This window comes from Musca vetustissima, unplaced genomic scaffold, assembly GCF_032173495.1.
Source record: "Musca vetustissima isolate MV318-11 ecotype Yass unplaced genomic scaffold, APGP_CSIRO_Mvet_v1 utg6038, whole genome shotgun sequence".
Lineage (NCBI taxonomy): Eukaryota > Metazoa > Arthropoda > Insecta > Diptera > Muscidae > Musca > Musca vetustissima.
In genome coordinates, this window is record NW_026880962.1 from 314,667 (window position 1) to 334,623 (window position 19,957).

At 34.5% G+C, this 19,957-nt stretch overlaps 4 protein-coding genes and 1 long non-coding RNA gene across 5 annotated transcripts; 2 read left to right on the forward strand and 3 right to left on the reverse strand.

The window, feature by feature from the left end:
* The first annotated feature begins 980 nt into the window (after positions 1-980).
* On the forward strand, positions 981-1,772 carry LOC133326963 (2-aminoethanethiol dioxygenase). Its single transcript, XM_061535572.1, has one exon. It carries the CDS (start codon positions 981-983, stop codon positions 1,770-1,772), a length of 792 nt encoding a protein of 263 aa, XP_061391556.1.
* A 621-nt stretch (positions 1,773-2,393) lies between these two features.
* On the reverse strand, positions 2,394-4,122 carry LOC133326964 (lariat debranching enzyme). The gene is made up of 2 exons (XM_061535573.1): positions 3,924-4,122; positions 2,394-3,855 (listed from the first exon to the last, which is right to left on the reverse strand). Exons 1-2 carry the CDS (start codon positions 4,118-4,120, stop codon positions 2,394-2,396), a joined length of 1,659 nt encoding a protein of 552 aa, XP_061391557.1. The 5' UTR covers positions 4,121-4,122.
* A 4,377-nt stretch (positions 4,123-8,499) lies between these two features.
* LOC133326965 (large ribosomal subunit protein bL36m) lies at positions 8,500-8,926 on the reverse strand. Its single transcript, XM_061535574.1, has one exon. It carries the CDS (start codon positions 8,924-8,926, stop codon positions 8,501-8,503), a length of 426 nt encoding a protein of 141 aa, XP_061391558.1. The 3' UTR covers position 8,500.
* An 820-nt stretch (positions 8,927-9,746) lies between these two features.
* LOC133326967 (SUMO-activating enzyme subunit 2) lies at positions 9,747-12,034 on the reverse strand. The gene is made up of 4 exons (XM_061535577.1): positions 11,891-12,034; positions 11,669-11,823; positions 11,322-11,609; positions 9,747-11,205 (listed from the first exon to the last, which is right to left on the reverse strand). The coding sequence occupies exons 1-4, from the start codon at positions 12,032-12,034 to the stop codon at positions 9,747-9,749; spliced, it is 2,046 nt and encodes a 681-aa protein (XP_061391561.1).
* A 4,060-nt stretch (positions 12,035-16,094) lies between these two features.
* Positions 16,095-17,394, forward strand: LOC133326970 (uncharacterized). Its single transcript, XR_009754211.1, has 2 exons — positions 16,095-16,671; positions 16,742-17,394. It is a non-coding gene; the product is annotated as an uncharacterized LOC133326970 (long non-coding RNA).
* The last annotated feature ends 2,563 nt before the right edge of the window (positions 17,395-19,957 follow it).

Genomic DNA, 19,957 nt, shown 5'->3' on the forward strand with positions numbered 1-19,957 from the left:
TTTTAAACTTATTTCAAACTACTATGAATTTTAAACGTAATTCCAAGGTATATTTAATAAGGTAGCCGCATAGGCCCAACTGTTGGTGCAAATAAATGTCAAAAATGTTGTTGTAATGTTGAACCAAAAAATTAAAAAAACAAAATTATAAATGAAAAATCTCCGAATTTTGAAGAGCTTGTTTGGCAATACTTTTATTAACATTTTCTACAAGAATTTATGTAGAAAAATCTTGTCAATCTGTTTATTTTGGCAAAATATTTTTGACATATCAAAATACAACAAGCGATGTTTGTTGTAGAAATTCGCCGATGCGGCTACCTTGTATATCTACCTTGCGTAATTCTATGTGGTACAAAAAGTATTAGTAAATTCTATTTTGATTTTATATCCTTAAAAATTAAAATGGATATAGAAAACTCAAATACAATTTAAATTAAATGTTATAAATAACATATTTCCCTTGCTATTTTTTTTTTATTAACAATTACATATTTTATATTTGCTCCAAACTTCTTGTTACTGGAATAAGCTGCATCGAAACAACGATTTTAATGGATGTTGTCCGTTTACTTTTTACAATTTTCCTTTTTATTTTAAGTAAATTCTTACTAAGTATATGCCACTGGAATAGTAAACGAACGTACCCAAAGAGTTTCTTTCAAACAACCGATTTTCTTATTTTTCACATACGAAAATAAAGCGCCTCATATTCGGAAAAAATATATATGTTATGTAAAAAACAAATTGTGTAATAGCACCCTTTTAGAACCAATAGTTGTTCCACCTAGCTTATTAAATTTATCTTGCTGGTACCCACTAAATTTACATTTGACAGCTCAGAATATTTCGGTGTGTGTGTGCCATATGAAACTGTTTTATCGACATTGTTTTTAAACAGCTGTTCGAACATTAACACCCGCAGTTTACGACGGGCCGGTGGTACGTGTTTTAATGTTGAGTAGTTTGTGGCATCCGCAATGAGTTCCCATTTTGGAAACATTTTGAGACAGGCCCTCAAAACTTTCGATCGAAAAAATCAAAGTTCTCTCGTTAATAATTTAGCGACTTTGAAACAATTGACAGATCAACTTTCTAAACGCGACATTCTCATCAATGAGGAGGAACTACTTAAAGATAGTATCTATCAAATTCCTGGACGTGCTCCTTGTACTTATATGCACATATTCGAAGATGATACCGTGTCGATGAGTGTTTTCATAATGCGAGGTGGTTACACTATGCCATTACATGACCATCCCTGTATGCATGGCCTTTTGAAAGTCATTCACGGCAAACTTAGAATTCAAACTTATACTCAACAAAGTACGCCAAACAGTGATTCCATTAAGGTCAACAATACCAAATTCAAGGAAGTCGATGTTGTTAAGGAAGAACCAGTAGTTGTAACATCAGATATGGGTTGCTCACTATTGACACCAACTGAGAGAAATTATCACGAAATTACAGCCGTGGGAGGGGTTGCAGCATTCTTTGATATTTTAGCTCCACCCTATGATGCAGATGTTCCCGGGATTGGTCCCAGATCATGTACATTTTATGAGGCAATTGAATCGTCTTCAGTGGACCCATCAGCAAATAGTAAAACAACCGATGATAATGTTAGTATTTGTGGAAGAGAATCCAAACCAAAATTGAAATTAAAACGTATACCTGCACCTGTATCATATTACTGCGATACCACAGATCCACATGAGACTTTAATACGAACGGTATTTATGTATATTAAAGAAGCTTATAGTCCTACATAAATAACAAGGGGAATGTTTGAATTTTAATATGCTAATAGTTTTAATCGCCTGGAAGCCAAAAATGCCTATAAGCTCCCTATTTATTTTATACAGTTACTATAGAGTTCATACTAAGAAATGAGTGAAATGAGGCAAAGTGTAATTAAGCCCAATCCAATTATGTGGATTCTTATAATATCACTATATTACATAAAAACTAATACACCTTTATAACATCACATTGTTCGAATACAGTTAGTGTACTAAATTTATAACGTTTGTGTACTAAGTGAACAAGGCTCACAAATAAGAAAATAAATTAAGTAGTCCAACATAAAAATGTATTGTTTTTTTATTTCCATGTAGGTATGGTACACTATACAGTGTACCATATTTTTTTTGAATTTATTGTCATATATTTTGTATTTAAATTATCAAGTTCAAAGTCAAGACGGCGTGCCATCACTACACCTTTCCTTAAAACACTAGACAAAGGCATTTAATACGGCATTTGTACATTTTGAGATGAATATCATACCTAGCAAAATAAATAATCCAAATAAAGTTCGACGTATCTGTAGTCTATCATTATCAAATATGTTCTGTTTTTATTTACACGAAATTATTAAAAACACAAGTATATTATGATTCCTCGTCGTCGTTCTTATCCACATAAATGTCCTGATTACGTCTTTTGAATTTTTTAATCGGAGGTTTTGCTGAAATAGATTGTGTTTCACTAGCGGTCGTTTCATTGACTGAACCCATATCAGTATGCTGATCAACAACACCCTCACATTCGATATTTTCATCCATTGTAGTACCCTCTTTTTCGGTTTCGTCATCTATGTTCAATTCTTCTTTATTTTCAAGAGAATCGTTGCCTGTCATTTTTGGCTTAGGTAGCGACAATCCACTATTGCTTTTACGTTTAAACGGACTTCTTGCTGATGACATGCCCAATGAGTTGGACGACGTATTAAGACTAGAATTAAGTTCATCAGGAATGGATTCATTTAGGGCCGAATCCTCGGTATTATCCAGTGTACTCGAATGACTTAACTCATGACCACCAATCAGCATAGCTAAGCTAAGAGGATCATCAATTCCTAATGTATCACAAAATTGTTGTGACTGAGGGTTTATTTGCGACTTCGGCTGTTTATAATGATGCCCTTTGGTTAAATGGAAGCTTGGATCAAATGCTTCTACAGTACGACAGAAATTTTCTGGAATTTTCAAGTCATTTTCGAAGCGTTGTCTAATGAAGTTCATTTCATCAATAGAAGGCGTAAATTGATATCGTTCGCCATTTGAACTTTTCTCGTTGGGCAGATAATAATAATTTTCCTTAACATTTACTAAATGATTTGTTAGGTGCAATATTGTTAACCACTCCAGATCGTATTCTAAACGCAAATGGCCTTCATCGTCGGTGTGGTTTTCCGAATCGATGTCGAGAATTTGTAAAAACCTGCGCTTCGGTAGGCACTTATCTAGCGCCAGAAATTTTGTTATTTTAGATTTTTGACGATCGTTTTGTGGATATGATAAATGTTGTTCTGTTTGTTCTTTTTCGGCTGGTTCGTGGTGCTGCACTAAAGCGGCGAATTTACAATGCAAATGTGCCGAAAACCAATATGAAGGTCTGAGTAGATTTAACAAGTCCTGGCACGGTCTACTACCTAATTGATCCCTATCCATCTCCTCCCGCAGGAAAGGTTTAAATCGGGCCAGTTGTTCCTTATTGCCATAATTGTATATACCTTTAGGCCAATCATGCGACATGAAAATATCTATTTTTCCCGACAGTTGTTTCAGACGGTACACTTCTAACTGTCTCACATGATAGACACTTCGTTTTGTGTTGTCTGTGTAGGGAGAAAATTCAAAGCGTCCCCGCAGGAAATCGTTGCCCTTATATATACCAGATAAACCACCAATACGTATGCCATTTACACGTACCACCCCAGCATATCCCAAATAGTATATATTAGGAGCCACCCAACCTCCATATGGTAATTCTTGTAAATAATTTGAGGCCTCGTGATTTCCCCCAATGAAAATGGTTAGCATTGGCGCGCGTAATTCCCCACTGTAGTATCTGCAAAGAGAAATGGATTGTTAGAATTACCGCGATTCTAAGATCGGAAGGATATGCTTATTTCTTACTTGTAAAATGTGGACATATGCTGAAATTTAGGTGGTACAGCCATCGTTTGCAGGTCTTCCATATTACGGGTAGCTTGGAAATCGCCACAACATAGTAGCAAATCTATTTTTATACCATCTCTTTTTTCAATTTCAGCGATTGTTTCGTATATTTTTTCCAGCTCGCCATGAGCACAGCCTTCTACCGCGATTTTCATTGTTAGCACCAATAAACAAATACAATAAATACAAATTCAACGTGCCGCACAAGCAAATAGGATATTTGTTTGGGGAGAAGACAAAATGGCCGATAAAGAAGAACTCAAAGTAGGTTAACGAAATATTTACGAATGAGGTGGGATAGAAATTACATGAGAACCGCTTTGTTGACACACAATGCTAAGTGATGTATTTCATCGGCGTCAGTGATTAATCGGCGTTGTATGAGCTGTATTAAAAAGGTGGCAGCACCGTATTTCGTATCGTAAATTATTGTTGTGGATTTACATGGAAGATGTCAAGGTAGATTTAAACATTACAACTCTAGGTGCATTCTGTTATATGGAAATGTTATTTTTAAATGACAAAGGATGTGACTGGATGTGACTAGAAATAGAAGTTACATTCAACTTTATTTTAACACTAGAAAGACGGGAATTTTGTATATACCTATATTGCCTAAAATCGGTCAAAATGACCTCATTCTGAAAGAATTTTTATTGTGTAAAGAAAAATTTTTTAACTTATTTTTTAATACTTTTTACATTATTTACAATCATACAAAACGTTGTTATTATTTGTTTTCGGTGGTAGGGCTCTCGAGTTTCCCCTTTTGAGCCATAGCCACTTATATGTGTAACACATATGAAAATGCTGGGAATTGCGAGTTATTCCATGAAGAAAGATTTGCTTGCTCAAACTTTCCCAGCAGGCAGATTGAGTAAATTGAATACCGGAGCATATTTAAAAAAGAACAATTTCAAATTGTATGCTTTCCCAATTTTCCTCTTGGGTGTTTTTTAAAAACATAATTTGTCAAATTCATATTCACACTAGTATTACGTTGGAATCGAATCAGCTGGGATTTGCTGTTACCTTTTATAATTGTACCATGTCTTTACTCTAAGAGTGAAATCGACTGGAAATCATGGTATAATAATAGAAGGTAACAGCAAGTGTTGTTGTACAAAAAACGATACAACAACCACATGGAAATTTGTTGTTGTAAGTTCTACTAGTGTCAACTCATTTGACAGAAAAATGTAAACAAACAAACAAATTATCATCAAATTATTTTTATTTTGAAAATGAAATATTTTCGAATCCTCAAAATAAAAATTGAAAAACATGAATGAAAATCTATCAAATTTATATTTCTATCGCTTCCACATCTTTCCTATAATTGAACCATTGATATATATATGTGTAACACATATGAAAATGCTGGGAATAACGAGTTATTCCTTGAAGAAAGATTTGCTTCTTCAAACTTTCCCAGCAGGCAGATTGAGTAAATAGAATACGGGAGCACATTAATAAAGAAAAATTTCAAATTGTATGCGTTCTCAATTTTCCTGTTGGGTTATTTTTAAAAACATAATTTGTCAAATTCATATTGACGCTAGTATTACGTTGGAATCAAATCAGCTGGGATTTGCTGTTACCTTTTATAATTGTACCATGACTGGAAATATAAAATTTATTTTTCCTGATTTGTGTGTTCGTTTGTGTTTCTAGAGTAGCAAACGGGTTTCGATGTTTTTGTACCGATCTGGTCATATATGAAATTTACTTTATACAATAATAAAAGCAGTTTGATTATTTAATATTTCAAAAAGGTCAAAATGACCGCAATATAGGTATAGCACATGTGAATACGGGGAATGAAAGAGGGGAGGAAGCAGCTACTATGATCAATAAACGTAGTTCTATGTGGTACAAAAAGTCACCAAATATTAAAAAGCTGGGTCATAATATACACAATTGTTTTTGTACTTGAAATTGAAAAACGGTCAAAATGACTGCCTTCGGCAATCTAGTGTTATGGATAAATAATCAATACTTCATGAGATATGCAGCCTTATTCTGGATATTTGCTAGGGAGATATCTCGCATGTAAAAAAAATTCGCTTTCACATTCTCGCCTTATTCTGAATGAATAGGGAGATGCAAAAAATGCGAGATGCGGATTCGAGTTTTCGAAAATGGTGGTTGAAAAAAAGATTCGTGTTGCCATATCGTAAATTAAGTTGCAATGTGTGTGGCCATATTGTAATTTAAGTTGCATTGTGTGTTGCCCCATTGTAATTTAATTGTGTAACATTTTTCAATATATTATTTATTGATTTTTGTTATTAAAAATTGTTAATTTTTATTGTTATTTAAACTATATAGCAATACAAATGTGAAATATCAAGAATCCGCTGTATAAACGCCTTGTAATTAAAAGAAAATAAATTAAAGTTTGAAAATATGGCAACCTACAATATGGCATGTGAAACAGCTGTTCATTGTTTTGATGCAATTTGTTGCAACTACTACAATAGATTACAAATAAAAGAACATTTTTTATGATGGCAAAAACACAACGAATAATAGGAAGGAATCTGCGATTTAATTAATTAATACACAGTTTATTATTTCACTACATAATTGTGTGCCTTTTTATTTAATTCCGATATTTTATCTCCCCAAATTCTTAAAATCATAACATAGATTTTCTTTAAAAAAAAAAAATTTTTGTTCTTTCATAATTATTATTTAAATTTTTCACTGTTAAGAGGCTCATCAGGCAAATTTGGGCTTTTAAAATTTTTTCTTGAGAGACAGATCCTCACCCAAAATATCTGTATTTCGTCTCCAAAAATCAAACTCGACTTAAATATGCCTTATTACCTTCATACATTTCTTGGCAATACTTGGTTCAGCATGCATCGTTATCAATGGGATTTCCAATGGCATTTTATTGGTTGTTTTCTAGTTAAAAATTTGCTTACTATCATTTATAATATTCTAAATCGTCATAGAATAAGTATTGTCTAAATATTTTTCATAAAAATAGTTATTACTTATGTTTTTGTAGTCAACTCACTTTAAATTTATTAGCGAAAAATTTCGCACAAAATTTCATCTCCAGCCTTATTCTGGATATTCGCTGGGAGATATCTCGCACATACAAAAATTTTCGCTTTTACATTCTCGCCTTATTCTGAATGAATAGGGAGACGCAAAAAATGCGAGATTATAGAGAGATTATAATGGGAAAAACACAAGCACATAATTCTGTGCCTTTTTATTTAATTTCGATATTTTATCTCTCCAAATTCTTAAAGTGGCCTGTTATGCTCCTACTCCTTTATTTCTCCCTTCAAATAATGCAAACGATAATTTTGAAAAAAAATATTTTTTTTTCATAATTTTTATTTAAGTTTTTCACTGTTAAGCGGCTCATTAGGCAAATTTTGTTTTTCTATAATTTTTTTCTTGAGATACAGATCCTCACCCAAAATGTCTGTTTTTCGCCTCCAAAATACATCAAACTCGACTTAAATATTCATTATTACCTTTATACATTCCTTGGCAATATTTGGTTCAGCATGAATCATTATCAATAGGATTTCCAAAGGCATTTTATTTGCTGTTTTCCAGATAAATATTTGCTTACTATCATTTATAATATTCTAAATCGTCATAGAATAAGTATTGTGTTAATATTTTTCATAAAAATATTTATTACTTATGTTTTTGTAGTCAACTCACTTTGAATTTATTAGCGAAAAAATTCGCACAAAATTTCATCTCATTCTCCTACTCCCTGTAATCCAGAATACATAATTTTTCCCCAAAGCGGATTTTTTCACTTTCGAACTTCATTCAGAATAAGGCGAAAGCGAGAATGCGAAAAAATTCACACAAAAATGTTGTTCAGAATAAGACGAAGGGGAAGAGCGAGTAAATTCACGTGGAATTGACATCCAGAATAAGGCTGCTAATTTTTCCCCAAAGCGGATTTTTTCGCTTTCGAACTTCATTCAGAATAAGGCGAAAGCGAGAATGCGAAAAAATTCACAGGAAAATGTTGTTCAGAATAAGGCGAACGGAAAGAGCGAGTAAATTCTCATGGAATTGACATTTTTCCATTTGATACTGGTAACATCCTCTTTAATTTGTTTGGGGAGAACCTCGTGCTTCCGGAAATATGGGGTTCCAAAATTTTAAAAATAAGGATCAGCTTGGATTATTCTGGTTCAGCAGAGGTATGTATACTGTACCCGATAACATAATGATTTTACTCTTATGAGAGGATGTATATATCTCTTGAGAAGTGGGGTTTGGAAAAAATCGGCTGGGGCAGGGGATTTAGTCATAAAGATTATTAAATTTGCCTTTAATTTAATCATGAATAAATCCCGGAAAAAACTCGCGACTCTTAACGAATTACGTTTAATACAAATAGGTCCTGGAATAGAACTAATGTCGTTAACTTACCAATAGATTCAAACAAAAAGAAGGAACTCCTTTTTAACCATCTGCACAATGTACAAATAGCATTTTTATGAATTACAAATTTATTCAATGTACAACAAGTGAATCAACTTTTAATATGGCCTAACTTTTGATTGTGTGGCATGTGTAAGAATCCATGATTTATAATCACGTTTCTTCATGGACATTTGCTTGTGCCTGGGATGGGTTGGACAAATGACATAATGACGCTGCTGGCGGATAACAAAGTAGCAATCCTTGCAACGTCTCTTTAGACGTCCTTTAACCTTGAAACCGGCAACTTGATTTAAAACTGTTGTAACAGGATTCAATAAACGTTGGATGCCAGCAATCAAAGATGTTGGTGATGCTGCATCCTGAGCAGTAGGCGTCTTCGAAATATTGGCCGGTGTTACGGGTAAAGGTTTCAACATCATGTGGAAACTGCGGGTATACTGCGGACAGTTAGCAGTATTTGCCAAAACCCTAGTCAAGCCTTGAGGTGCAAAACTCGAGAAGATTTTTGTGACAAAAGACATCTAGATGATTAATAAATAAGTATAACGATTATTAATTTTTGATTTTATTCATTATTTCACATGCAAAGAAAAATATTACCTCTTCCTGTTACAAAATTAATTTCACAGCAAACCACAACAGCACTATAACCCAAAACAGCTGTTTTTTATATTTGAAGAGACCAGAGTACGACTAACAAAATAATGGCGTCAATTGTCGTTGTAGTGGAATTTGTCGGCGTCAAGAACGATAGAAATGAAATTGCTATGTTCCCGTATTTTTAATACTTATTGAACAACACGAGATATATTTCATAATCGCCTTCAGAATACAAATTAGAATAGTGTCCGGATATAGTCAACTCATTTTAGCAAAGTCTGTTCGTAGTATTTACATTGTAATAAAGTTAATTTATATAATTCGTGAATAGATATTTCCTTCTTACGAAATTGAATTTAGAACCGATTTTTTGCAATTTTCACTATTTCGTACTGCGGTATGAATGTTTCAATTTTGCATATTTGAAAACGAGAGAATATTTACTCCCTAAAAGGAAACTACCATGTTATTTTTTCTTGAAAATGTTACCGAACATACCTCTTGTATGCAATGCTAATTGGACTTATTTCGTTTAATTATACAATGTGCAATACCATACCATTTTAAATTTAATATTTTATACAAAGAAAAGAAAATATACATTTGTCCTTCAACAAATATGTTGGGGTATTTTATTCATTATTAATTTTTAAAGGAATTATCAAAGTTATTATATTCTTAACTTTGTTTATTCATATAAATCTATTGAATGACTGAGTCTTGTTTTCCATAAAATAAAAATTAATCAATATTAATTACTCCTTTCTCATCAGGCTCAGATCTTTTAGTGCGCTTCGATTGAGTTGGTCCGTCTTCTTCATCCGAATCTAAAATCTCGGTTATATCACCATCAACAACTGATGTCTTACGCTTGGTGGCAATAGGTTTCTCCGGACTTTTGACTTGCAGTTTATCTGTAGCTTCTGTCACCTCCTCTGTTGCCGACTTATCGGTGGGTTTTGAAACATTATGATCATCGTCGTCTTCAATTAAGCATAAATCGTCGTCATCGTCGTCAACGATTTCGTTGACTTTGCTTCTCTTCGACGTAGATGGTCCATCAGACACATCGTCCTTTTTGCCGTTTTCATTTTCGGGTGTTTTAACCTCTTCCTTGGGCTTAAGTTGATTGGGATCGGCAATAACTTCAAAAAGCGGCTCATCTCGTTCAGCATCTATATGTACGATTATAATGCTTAGCTCGTAATTTTGGAAGAAATCGTCACATTTCAGTAGAACACCATCGACAATGTCCATTTCAGACATCAGCTTGTTTTCATTGCATTCAGTCTCTCCTTCTTCCGAGGAAATGACAACAACACCCTTGGCATCTACAATAACATCAGGGTTGACCATATTCAAAGTTTTAATAAGAACCTCATCGCGAAATTCTTTGATGTGTACACGCTTGGTATCAATGCGCAAATGTATTGCCGGCTCAGCAGCACAGACGTAACAGTTTGGATTTGGAGCTGTTAAAACTTTTTCGGGCACCAGCAATTGCTGCCTTGGGTTTGGTCTAAGGCGCATATAGACAGATTTGCACTTGTCCAATTGATTTTGTAGAACTTTGAAGGTGTGCAATACGACGACACCGGCAGTAATAGCATTAGTCGTTGCTATGGCTGGTATAATATTGCCAGCCATGGACTTGATTTCAAATCGTGATTTACGTGCAATCTCGAAGATATAACCACGTATGTTGGCACAAGCTGCAACGAAATCCATTGCGGGTTGATCATCCTTGTCCCAAACTAATGAATCGCCCTGCTCAATATTTTCCAAGTTCAATTTAAGTTTTTTCAAACAGTCGGCAAAAACTGCAGCACATTCGGCGAGGGACCAAATTTTATGATACTGGCGAGCAAAGCTTGTGTCGGCTTCATCCTGTTTCAAAATGACACTATCCCATTTTATGGGCGTCGGAGGCTTACGTGATTTCCATAAATTGGACATCGATAGAAGGTATTTGATGTCATCATAGAAGAATTTATTAAATAAAGTTTCGGCATCATAATTACTGTCCTTGGCCCACTGACGTGTATTAACACGTACTACATTACCATCATCTGGCACTTTTTCATCTGATAGCTTCTCTGTATCATTTGCAGTATTTTCAGCATCAGCTTCGCCCTTGGCTTCAGGATCAGCAACATCTGGTGAAATGTCTTCATCATCGACAGTCTCTCCGAATAATTGACTGCAAGTAAATTATGAAAACATTTTAAATTCTCGTAATATGTAGGGCTCAAAGCGGCATTCACATTTTATGCAAACGTAATCTGGAAAGTCATATGAAAAAATCCTCATACTCACTTGAACAGATGTTTGGCCCATACAATGCAATGAATGGGTTCCGATGGTGTATTACGAATGGTACAGCCAGGGAAACTTTTCTGTGTGGCTTTTGGTGTACATTCGTAACATTGTGTCAAACCCTTTTTGATTAACTCAACCTGACCATTGTATCCAGCAGTTCCACTTTCGATCAACGGCACTTCTGCATTCAAACACATTCGATTGACATGATTACGAGCAGCTCGGTTATCCAGGGCGTTTAAAACGACATCAAATTTCTTAAAGAAATTCACTCCATAATCGGTTCTAAAACAAATTATCGATATTATCCATGTCATGAATTCATGCTTTATTATAATACGTACGCCATAATACTGTCGTGATAGGCTTTAATTTTGACATCGGGATTAAATTGTAAGGCGCTTTCTCTAGCCACCTGTGACTTCGATTTTCCCACATGTTCACGATGGAACAAGAATTGCCGATTTAGATTACTCAAATCGATGGTATCCAAATCAATCTGCAAAATATATGTATATATGTCCAGTTATACATGAACGTAAGTGGTTGCGATTAATTGAACTTACAATTTCGATTTCGGGAAATCCAGACAACACCAAATTTTTCAGAATTTCACAACCAATACCACCAGCTCCAACTACCAGAAGTTTTGAATTTTTAACTTTTTCTTGTAAAGTTGCTGGAAATACTCCGTCCAAAGAAGCCGCCATTGCCAATTCTTATAAAGTTTTTTACCAACAAGTATATTTTTTGCAAACGAGACGCTGTGCCGGTATAAATCACAGTACCAAGCCTGTAATTGTGGGAATGTAGCGGCGTTATATTTCTAACATAAAATGACGCTGCCACATTTGAGGAACTTTGATGACACATTCAAATGGTATGCGTTTTATGTGAAGTACACACTTATATAATCATGCCAAAAAGGTGTATTTCATGGCACAATTAATAGCCGCTGACTGTCAAAGTGCAAGTGCATGAAGGCTATTGATTAGTCTGCTTTTCCACAGGCAGATTTTTATTTGGCAAATTTTTTGTTTTCTCTTTTGAAATTTTCGCTTGCTTTTCCATTAGCAATTTTTTTGCCAAATTTGCGAATCAAAATACAAAAGAAAGAAAATAAAAGTCAAAGTGTTTGCATTTTAAAGATTTTTTTAAATATTTTATTTATTTTTTTATATATTTTATTATATATTTTATTATATAAATTGCAAAAATTAAAAATTAAATTTCACTTGCACAAATTAAAGCAACAGGTTTGTAAACAAAAGCCGGCTGTGTGTCAGTAAAGCGAATAGGTTCAAAAGGAAATGTCAACAAAATTGTTTTCAACGAACAGAGCAAAGCAGAATTTGCGTGTACGGCAAATTCTGAACAGGCAATTTTTTGTTTTTCTTCCTCGCACCCCTCTCGCCTACAAACTCAGTATTTGCCAGATAAAAATTTGTCTGTGGAAAAGCAGACTTACAGATTATAGAAATTGTAACAACCGTGTTCAAGAAAAACGAAATGAAATCGCTGTGTTGACCATTAAGTGGCGTTGCCGGTATGCTGTCGTTTAGCGCGGCTATGGCTCGTCGGATTGGGGGTTGGTTCTTGCCACTTGCAGATCTTTTCGGTTGAACAAACAAAAAAAATCATACCGGACTTCAAACTAAATCAAAAAGGGGGTAAAAAGAAGCCTGAAACATGTCAACAAAAAAATTTAAATAGAAGAAAACGTTCACCTAACTGCAACCAAATCCCAAAATAACATTAGTTTTCTTCACAGAAACAGTGCTCCTGGCGGCTGACCAGCCAGGAGATAGCCCTCCCTCCGAGAACACCTCTCGCCATGACGTCTACTCATACTGGACGTCCCAGATCTGACCCTTGACTTACCATATTTTATCCCATCCCCACCATCTTTTTAATAGGGCTTTAAGCCGAAGACATTTTTATCTTTTCAGGTTTAATCCAGTACATATTTATTACAACTATATTACATATTTGGCAAAAAAAACAATTCATTCCATCGTAATTTGAATCAAAATCTAACAATTTACAGCGAATTATAATATAAAAATTTCAGAAAAAAACAAAGAATTGCCAATAAAAATCAATTTTCGAAAGTATTCTTTTCTTTTTGTACTTTTAGGGCTTAACGGCGAGCACCCAGAGTGTAGAACCTTGACGGCAGCTTGTGACTAAGGCTTTTTCCCAAAACGTAAGTATGTACGAATTAGTTCGTGTTTCAGCTTTTTAATTATATTCCTCGGTCAGAATGTAAATAATAATTTTCTTGCTTTCAATTTCCAGATGAGGACGAACAAAGGAATGTAGGTCGATACCACATTAAATCGACGATCTACACAATGCCTGGTAACCTAACCTTGAATTGAGCTCAGTTCAATGTCGCGTACCTGCATACCAACACAAAGTAAGTAAAAAAATTTAATATTAACTCGTTTGTTCACCCTTTTAATTTATTTATTCTTTTCAGGAAAAACCGCGGAATTTAATTATGTAGCTTAGTCGTCCGTCTGTCTGTCCGGAGTTAAATAAGTTTCAGTGTCAATTGGGAATGATACCAAGCCACGCTGGAGCAGCAATGGCGTAAACTCTGCGCCTCCCTCGATGGATTGGATGGGCGATGGTGTGGCTTGTAGGCTCCAATTCTTCATGAATTTTTAGGTTTAAGATTTATATTCATTGCTTTAGAATTTTAGTCAATTGTTTGGGTTTTTTTTTTATATTGTTAAATTGTTTTCAAACTTTGTTTAATTTTAAAAAAAGGTTCAATTTTCTTTTAATTTTCAATTTTTTGAAAACTATTTGTTTTGTTATAAATTTCCTTTCAATTTTTAGCCTTTTTTTCGTTTAATGTTGCTTAATTATTTAAAGGCTTCAGATTTTCTTTAAAATAGTTTGTATTTTGTGTTGTTTGTGTATGTGTTTCAACAAATAAACCAGATGAATTCACTTCTCAAAAACTTTGGTTGTTTTTTTTTCTTCGACGGTTACAGGGAGCCACGCATCCAATCTTCTTCGCAGGCAAAATCAAAAAAGGCAGATTTTTCTTACAATTTTTGCCAGGAAATTCTGGCTGCCATTTTCCTCGTTTAATTTTTCTATTTTCTCCTTATATTATTCCCTAATATTGACATTTAAGTAATTGGAATAATCAGCTGTTTCCTAGTAATTGTTCTTCTTCTTCTTCGAGCTATCAATTATTTTCAGGGTTACCCCTTTTAAAGGCGCACACCACAAAGCCAACTATCCTGCTGATATCCTTATCGAAGGATAGGGGGAAAAAAAGTGCGACAAAAATAAAAAAAAAAAAATAATTCAAAAATTTAATCTTGGGTGTTTTTTAAAAGTATCGGTATTCGAAATCCCTACTTTTGTTGTGATCTGGCAACTCTAAATATTAATTCTGAGCAAAAATTAATTATTTAAAACATCATGTTTTATTTGCCACATGTAAACGGTTAACCTCATATATAGTTTTACCATGTGTAAACCGAGTGTAAGAATGACGTCATACGCCAAGCGTTACGGTTTAGTGTGGCGCACTATAACATATGGGCAACTGACGTTTATGAATGATAGCGTTGGGGACGCTTAAATGGCAATATTATTTGGCGGCTTGGATCACGGACGGACGGAAAATGGAGTATGCAGAAATTATTAAATAAAATGGTAAGTAGAGTGTAAAAGAATTAAAGTGAATATTAAAATAATTAAATAAAAATACGTGAAAGTGTCGGGTTATTGTAATAAGTGAGTGTAGTGATTGTGAAAAGTGCTTAAAGTGTAGAAAATTAATGAATGAAAAATCCTATTGTAAACATACAGTGCGGTTGTATGTGAAAATACTACAAGTGCAAATAATGAATGAAATACAAAATAAGAAATAATTCTAAGAAAAATTATGATAAAATTGTAAAGAACAATGAATAATTGAATAATAAAAATTATAAACTCAAAAATAAAATGAAATTAAACAATCCAGTGTGTGTGAGTGTATGGGTGCATATAGTGTAAAAGTAAAATGAAACCGAGCTTGGCGGAAACCTAGTGTTCGAAAACTTAGAATGTTTTCGAAAAATATGAGTGATAATAAAGTACTAAACTTTGAGTGATAATTATGAAAGAGAATGATAATGAGCAAAAAGAATCAAAATGAAATTGGAAACTGTGGAATCAAAACAAAAAGTGAAAATAAATGAATGGAAATGAATGAGAAAAAACTAAGCAAAACAAAAAAGAGAAATAAAAAATTAATAAAAATTAATTTAAAATGAACCAAGGCAAAATAAAGAGGAAAACAATAAAAATAAATATTTTGTGTTAAAGGTGATCGGACGGACGTAAATTATTTGTGAAAATATTGTGTTTATTTTTCTTTTAATGACGAAAAGTGCAAAGAATTTAATTGAACTAAACCATGAAAAAGTTGCATGATTAAAAAAAACAATTAAAGCATAAAAAGTGATTTTACTAGTTAAAAACTGTGCAAATCTGTATCTAACAAAAATTTATAAAAAAAATTAAAGTGAATGAAATTGAAATGCTATTGTGAATTAATTGAAAATAAAATATTCAAGAATTGGGCTTCAGTAAATTTAATATGACAAATTATGTGAAATGTTTTGAATTTTGATGAAAGTATTAAACTGAATGAAAAATTAATAATGATAAACTGAGAAAGTTATCCAAATCGGACGGACATATTCGGTGTGATTGCCTAAAAATTAAATTTTTTTTTTTTCATTTTTCTTTTTCTAAATTATATTTTGATTTTAACTTAAAGTTTCCTCTTTTTCACAGATAACTAATACTTTCTCTTTCTGTTCTTATCTTTTCAGATTGGTGACTGCCTACGTTTGGATTGAACGAAAGGTAAGATTGAGACCTGATATTTTCTTTTTCTGTAGGGGTACCCTCAACTAGGTCCACACTTTGGTCAGATTGTTGGATACGATATTATTTCAAATGCATTTAGATGTGTTTGATCGTGTCTCCCCGCTTCCAGACTCTAACGTCGTAAATCGATGACTGACAGCTCTGCGACCTTGTGTACAACACTCTTCTGCCTTGTGCCATAGTTGCGTATGGGAATATAAAGGAAGAGTGCACAAATGGTCAAGGACAGTCACAACGTGACTGCTCAGGAATCGTAGACATATTGTTAGAGTCGGTAAATCTGGGATGCTTCCGTTCGTAATCCAACGAATTCTTTCTGACCGCTGTTGGTGTCTAGGCGAGTGGCCTCCTATGGTTGCAAGAAAAAATTTTCCATGGTCTCAATAATCAAAAGACATCTAGAGAAGTTACTCAAATTGGATATTGCATTCACAAAAAGGTAAGTAAAAATAGAAATGCTAATAATTTAATAAGAAAAATAGTAATAACTTCCTTTTTTATCTTTCCAGACATTTATTACCTACATGCGACTTAATTTGCCTCTCCTGTGAAACCAGGAAATTATATTTGATGGTAAGTTCGATTAATCCTGTTCTCCTTTTTCTTTCTCCAGCAGTTGTACCATCGACTAGACCTTCAGCTTTTGTCAGAATGTCGGATACGATGTTGTGCAAATGCACTGACGTGTATTTGTTCTTTTTGTCTTTTGGCTTCCAGACTCTAGTGTCGTAAGTCGGGTGAAGGACGGATCTGCGACCTCGTGTACAACAGTTCCCTGGCCCGTGCCAAAGAGCGAACGGCTACTGCTTCACCGCGAAAGGGGAATTGCACTAATGGTCAAAGACAGTCACCAGTTGACTGCTCCGGATGCGCAGACATCAACTAGAGTCGGTAAACCCAGAGTGCTTTAATTCGTACTCTGACTTCACAATTCTGACATCTGCTGTTAGAGCCTAGAAGATTGGACTCCTGTTCGGATGGAAAAAAAAACAGGGTTCCGAACTTCATCAAATGTTCTAGCCGATACTTGTGGTGGGACTACGGTCGGCGCTTTAGAAATGAACGTAAGTTGTAGTTTTAATTCTATTTCGTAGTTTTCGTAATTTTGCTCTGGAAAATGAGAAAAATTATGAGAACCCTATTTATTTATAAACTTAAATTTCATAATTTATAACCAAAATTTAGCTAAAAAAAACTTTGTAAGTATGGCTTGGGATGGACATTTCAAATTTAATTTTATTTTTAAGTTGTTCATTTTTATTCGTATTTTTCTATTTCGCCAATAATCCTACATAATGATATTTCACTAATTCATATATTTTTTCTTATTTTAAAACTGAATTTAGATTAGCTAAATCAAGAAAAAAACAAATGCTATTCTCATATATATATATGTGTTAGACTTCGGTCGCTATATATATGTAAAAAGAAAAAAAAAATAATTAGAAGAAAAATTAATTTCTTCAATTCGTAAGCATTTATTGCTTCAAATCCTTAGCGTGAAAAATGCCAATGGGATGTCCTTTAAGATCTTCTACTTCGTAAAGGCATTTCCCAACTGGCTTAACAATGCGACACTTGAAAAATTTTTTATCAAGTTTAGCATTATAATTATTTTTAAAATCACTTTGCCTGAAACTTCTTCGGAAAACTTCTTGCCCTGGAATGAACTTGACCTGACGACTTCTAAGATTATAAGATTTTTCATTTCTCAAGTATGCCTGGTGCAGACTATTTCTTATCTTTTCTCGAATAAGATTCTGTTTTACCGAGTTTGGAATGAGTGTCGTCTCGGGGTCATTAAGAAGTTCAAGTTTCCTGGCTAATTTATAAAGACTGGCATGATTTATCATATTGACTCCAAAGAGCGCAAAATAAGGGGTAGTTCCGATGGAACTATGTACAGAAGATCGCAGAGAACATTCTATCTCTGATAAATTTTGATCCCATTCTCGGTGATCTTCTCCCAGATATGCTCGAATTGCTGATAAAATAGATTGATTTACCCGCTCCGAGGCATTTGCTTGCGGAGAGTGAAACGCAGTTTTGGTGTGGTTTATACCAAAAAGCTTAATCATATCTGAAAATTCTTTGCTAATAAATTGTTTCCCATTATCTGACACAATAACTTCTGGGGTTCCAAATTTATGAAATACTTCACTAATTAAAAACTTAACTACATTTCTTGAATTTGCTTTGGCCATGGCTTTTAGCAAAACGTATTTTGAAAGGTGGTCTACCACAATGAAAATAAAACTGTTTCCCGTTTTGGTTCTGGGATAAGGACCTAAGAAGTCTACATAAATTCGTTGAAAAGGTCTTTCTGTAATAGTCTCGGCTCCCATAGATGGACGAAGAGTCGAATTGGCTGGTTTTGTCTCTTTACAAATATCACAATTTTGTACAAAATTTCTAACTTGAGTGTTCATATTTGGCCAGAAAAAGTACTCTTTTACCCTACGAAGAGTTTTGTGGAAACCTCCATGAGAAACTTGTGGTGGACAGTGTGCTTTTTCAATGATTTGCTGGGTCAATTCGCTGGGTACCCATAACTTCCAAGCGAAATCTTCATTAAGGGGTATTCCGTCGTAGAATTGAGTTCGTTTATATACCAAACCATCAACCACTTTTAGATCGGGAAGTTGTGAAGAATTGTTTTTGATGGTTTCTATTAAGGCTAAATAATCGTCTGCTTTAAAAGCTAAGGAATCGAGATCGATTAAGGTCTTCACATCTAGAGAAATCTCCTCCATATCATATCTTGAAAAAGTATCAGGTACTATATTCTGGGTTCCTTTACGGTGCTCTATTTCAAAACAATATGCCTGCAACTGTAGGCTCCATCTAGCTAACCTTCCGCTCAGATCTCGATGTGACATGAGCCACTTTAAACTGTGCTGTTTTCGGGTATGTAAACTTCACTATTGTTTCCACCTTTGCCGGATCAGTTTTAAGTTTGCCACCTCCAACAATGTAACCCAAGTACCTAAGCTCTTTGAAGCAGAACTTCGACTTGGTTACATTTATTGTGAGTCCTGCTTTAGCCAAACAACCTGCCACCTGCTCTAGCAATCCCATGTGAGTGTCGAAGTCTGGCGAAACAACCAAAAGATCATCCAAGTAGACGAAAACTCTATCACGTAGTGCGCCAGGGATCACTTTATCCATTAAACGGCATAACCTTTGGGCTGCATTGCACAGACCAAAGGGCATGACGGTAAATTGGTAAAGCGGTCGTCCCGGCACTGTGAATGCAGTTTTCTCTCTACTTGAAGGATCCAGTGGAATTTGCCAGAACGCATCCTTCAGGTCGACACTAGAAATAAAATAGGTATCCCCCAGCCGACTGAGTAAACCTTCTATATGCGGCAATGGATAGGCGTCCTTGACCGTCAGTGCATTGAGTTTGCGAGCGTCCAGGCACAAACGGTTCTTTTCGCCCCTTCGGACTAGAGTAACCGGATGACTCCATGGACTCTCGCTCTCTTCAAGCACACCTAGCTCTATCATCCTATCCAATTCCGCATACATAAGTTTCTGCACAGCCGGGGAAACGGGATAATGCCTTTCTTTCACCGGGGTTGCATCGCGGGTGTCGATTGAATGGACCTCAGCTTTAGTCTTTCCCAAGCCATACTTGGTAAAGGAAATTTGTCCTTCACTATTTGCAAACGAACTCGTTGCTCCTCGGACAAAGAATGGCTGTTAACATCACTGATCTCCGG

Excerpts from the sequence above, each read along its gene's own strand:
- LOC133326963 (XM_061535572.1), top strand. The coding sequence starts at position 981 with ATGAGTTCCCATTTTGGAAACATTTTGAGACAGGCCCTCAAAACTTTC.
- LOC133326964 (XM_061535573.1), bottom strand. The coding sequence starts at position 4,120 with ATGAAAATCGCGGTAGAAGGCTGTGCTCATGGCGAGCTGGAAAAAATA. Across the intron at positions 3,856-3,923 it reads CATATGTCCACATTTTACAA|ATACTACAGTGGGGAATTAC; the intron begins GTAAGAAATAAG and ends TTCTCTTTGCAG.
- LOC133326965 (XM_061535574.1), bottom strand. The coding sequence starts at position 8,926 with ATGTCTTTTGTCACAAAAATCTTCTCGAGTTTTGCACCTCAAGGCTTG.
- LOC133326967 (XM_061535577.1), bottom strand. The coding sequence starts at position 12,034 with ATGGCGGCTTCTTTGGACGGAGTATTTCCAGCAACTTTACAAGAAAAA. Across the intron at positions 11,824-11,890 it reads GATTTCCCGAAATCGAAATT|ATTGATTTGGATACCATCGA; the intron begins GTAAGTTCAATT and ends TATATTTTGCAG. Across the intron at positions 11,206-11,321 it reads TGGGCCAAACATCTGTTCAA|TCAATTATTCGGAGAGACTG; the intron begins GTGAGTATGAGG and ends ATTTACTTGCAG.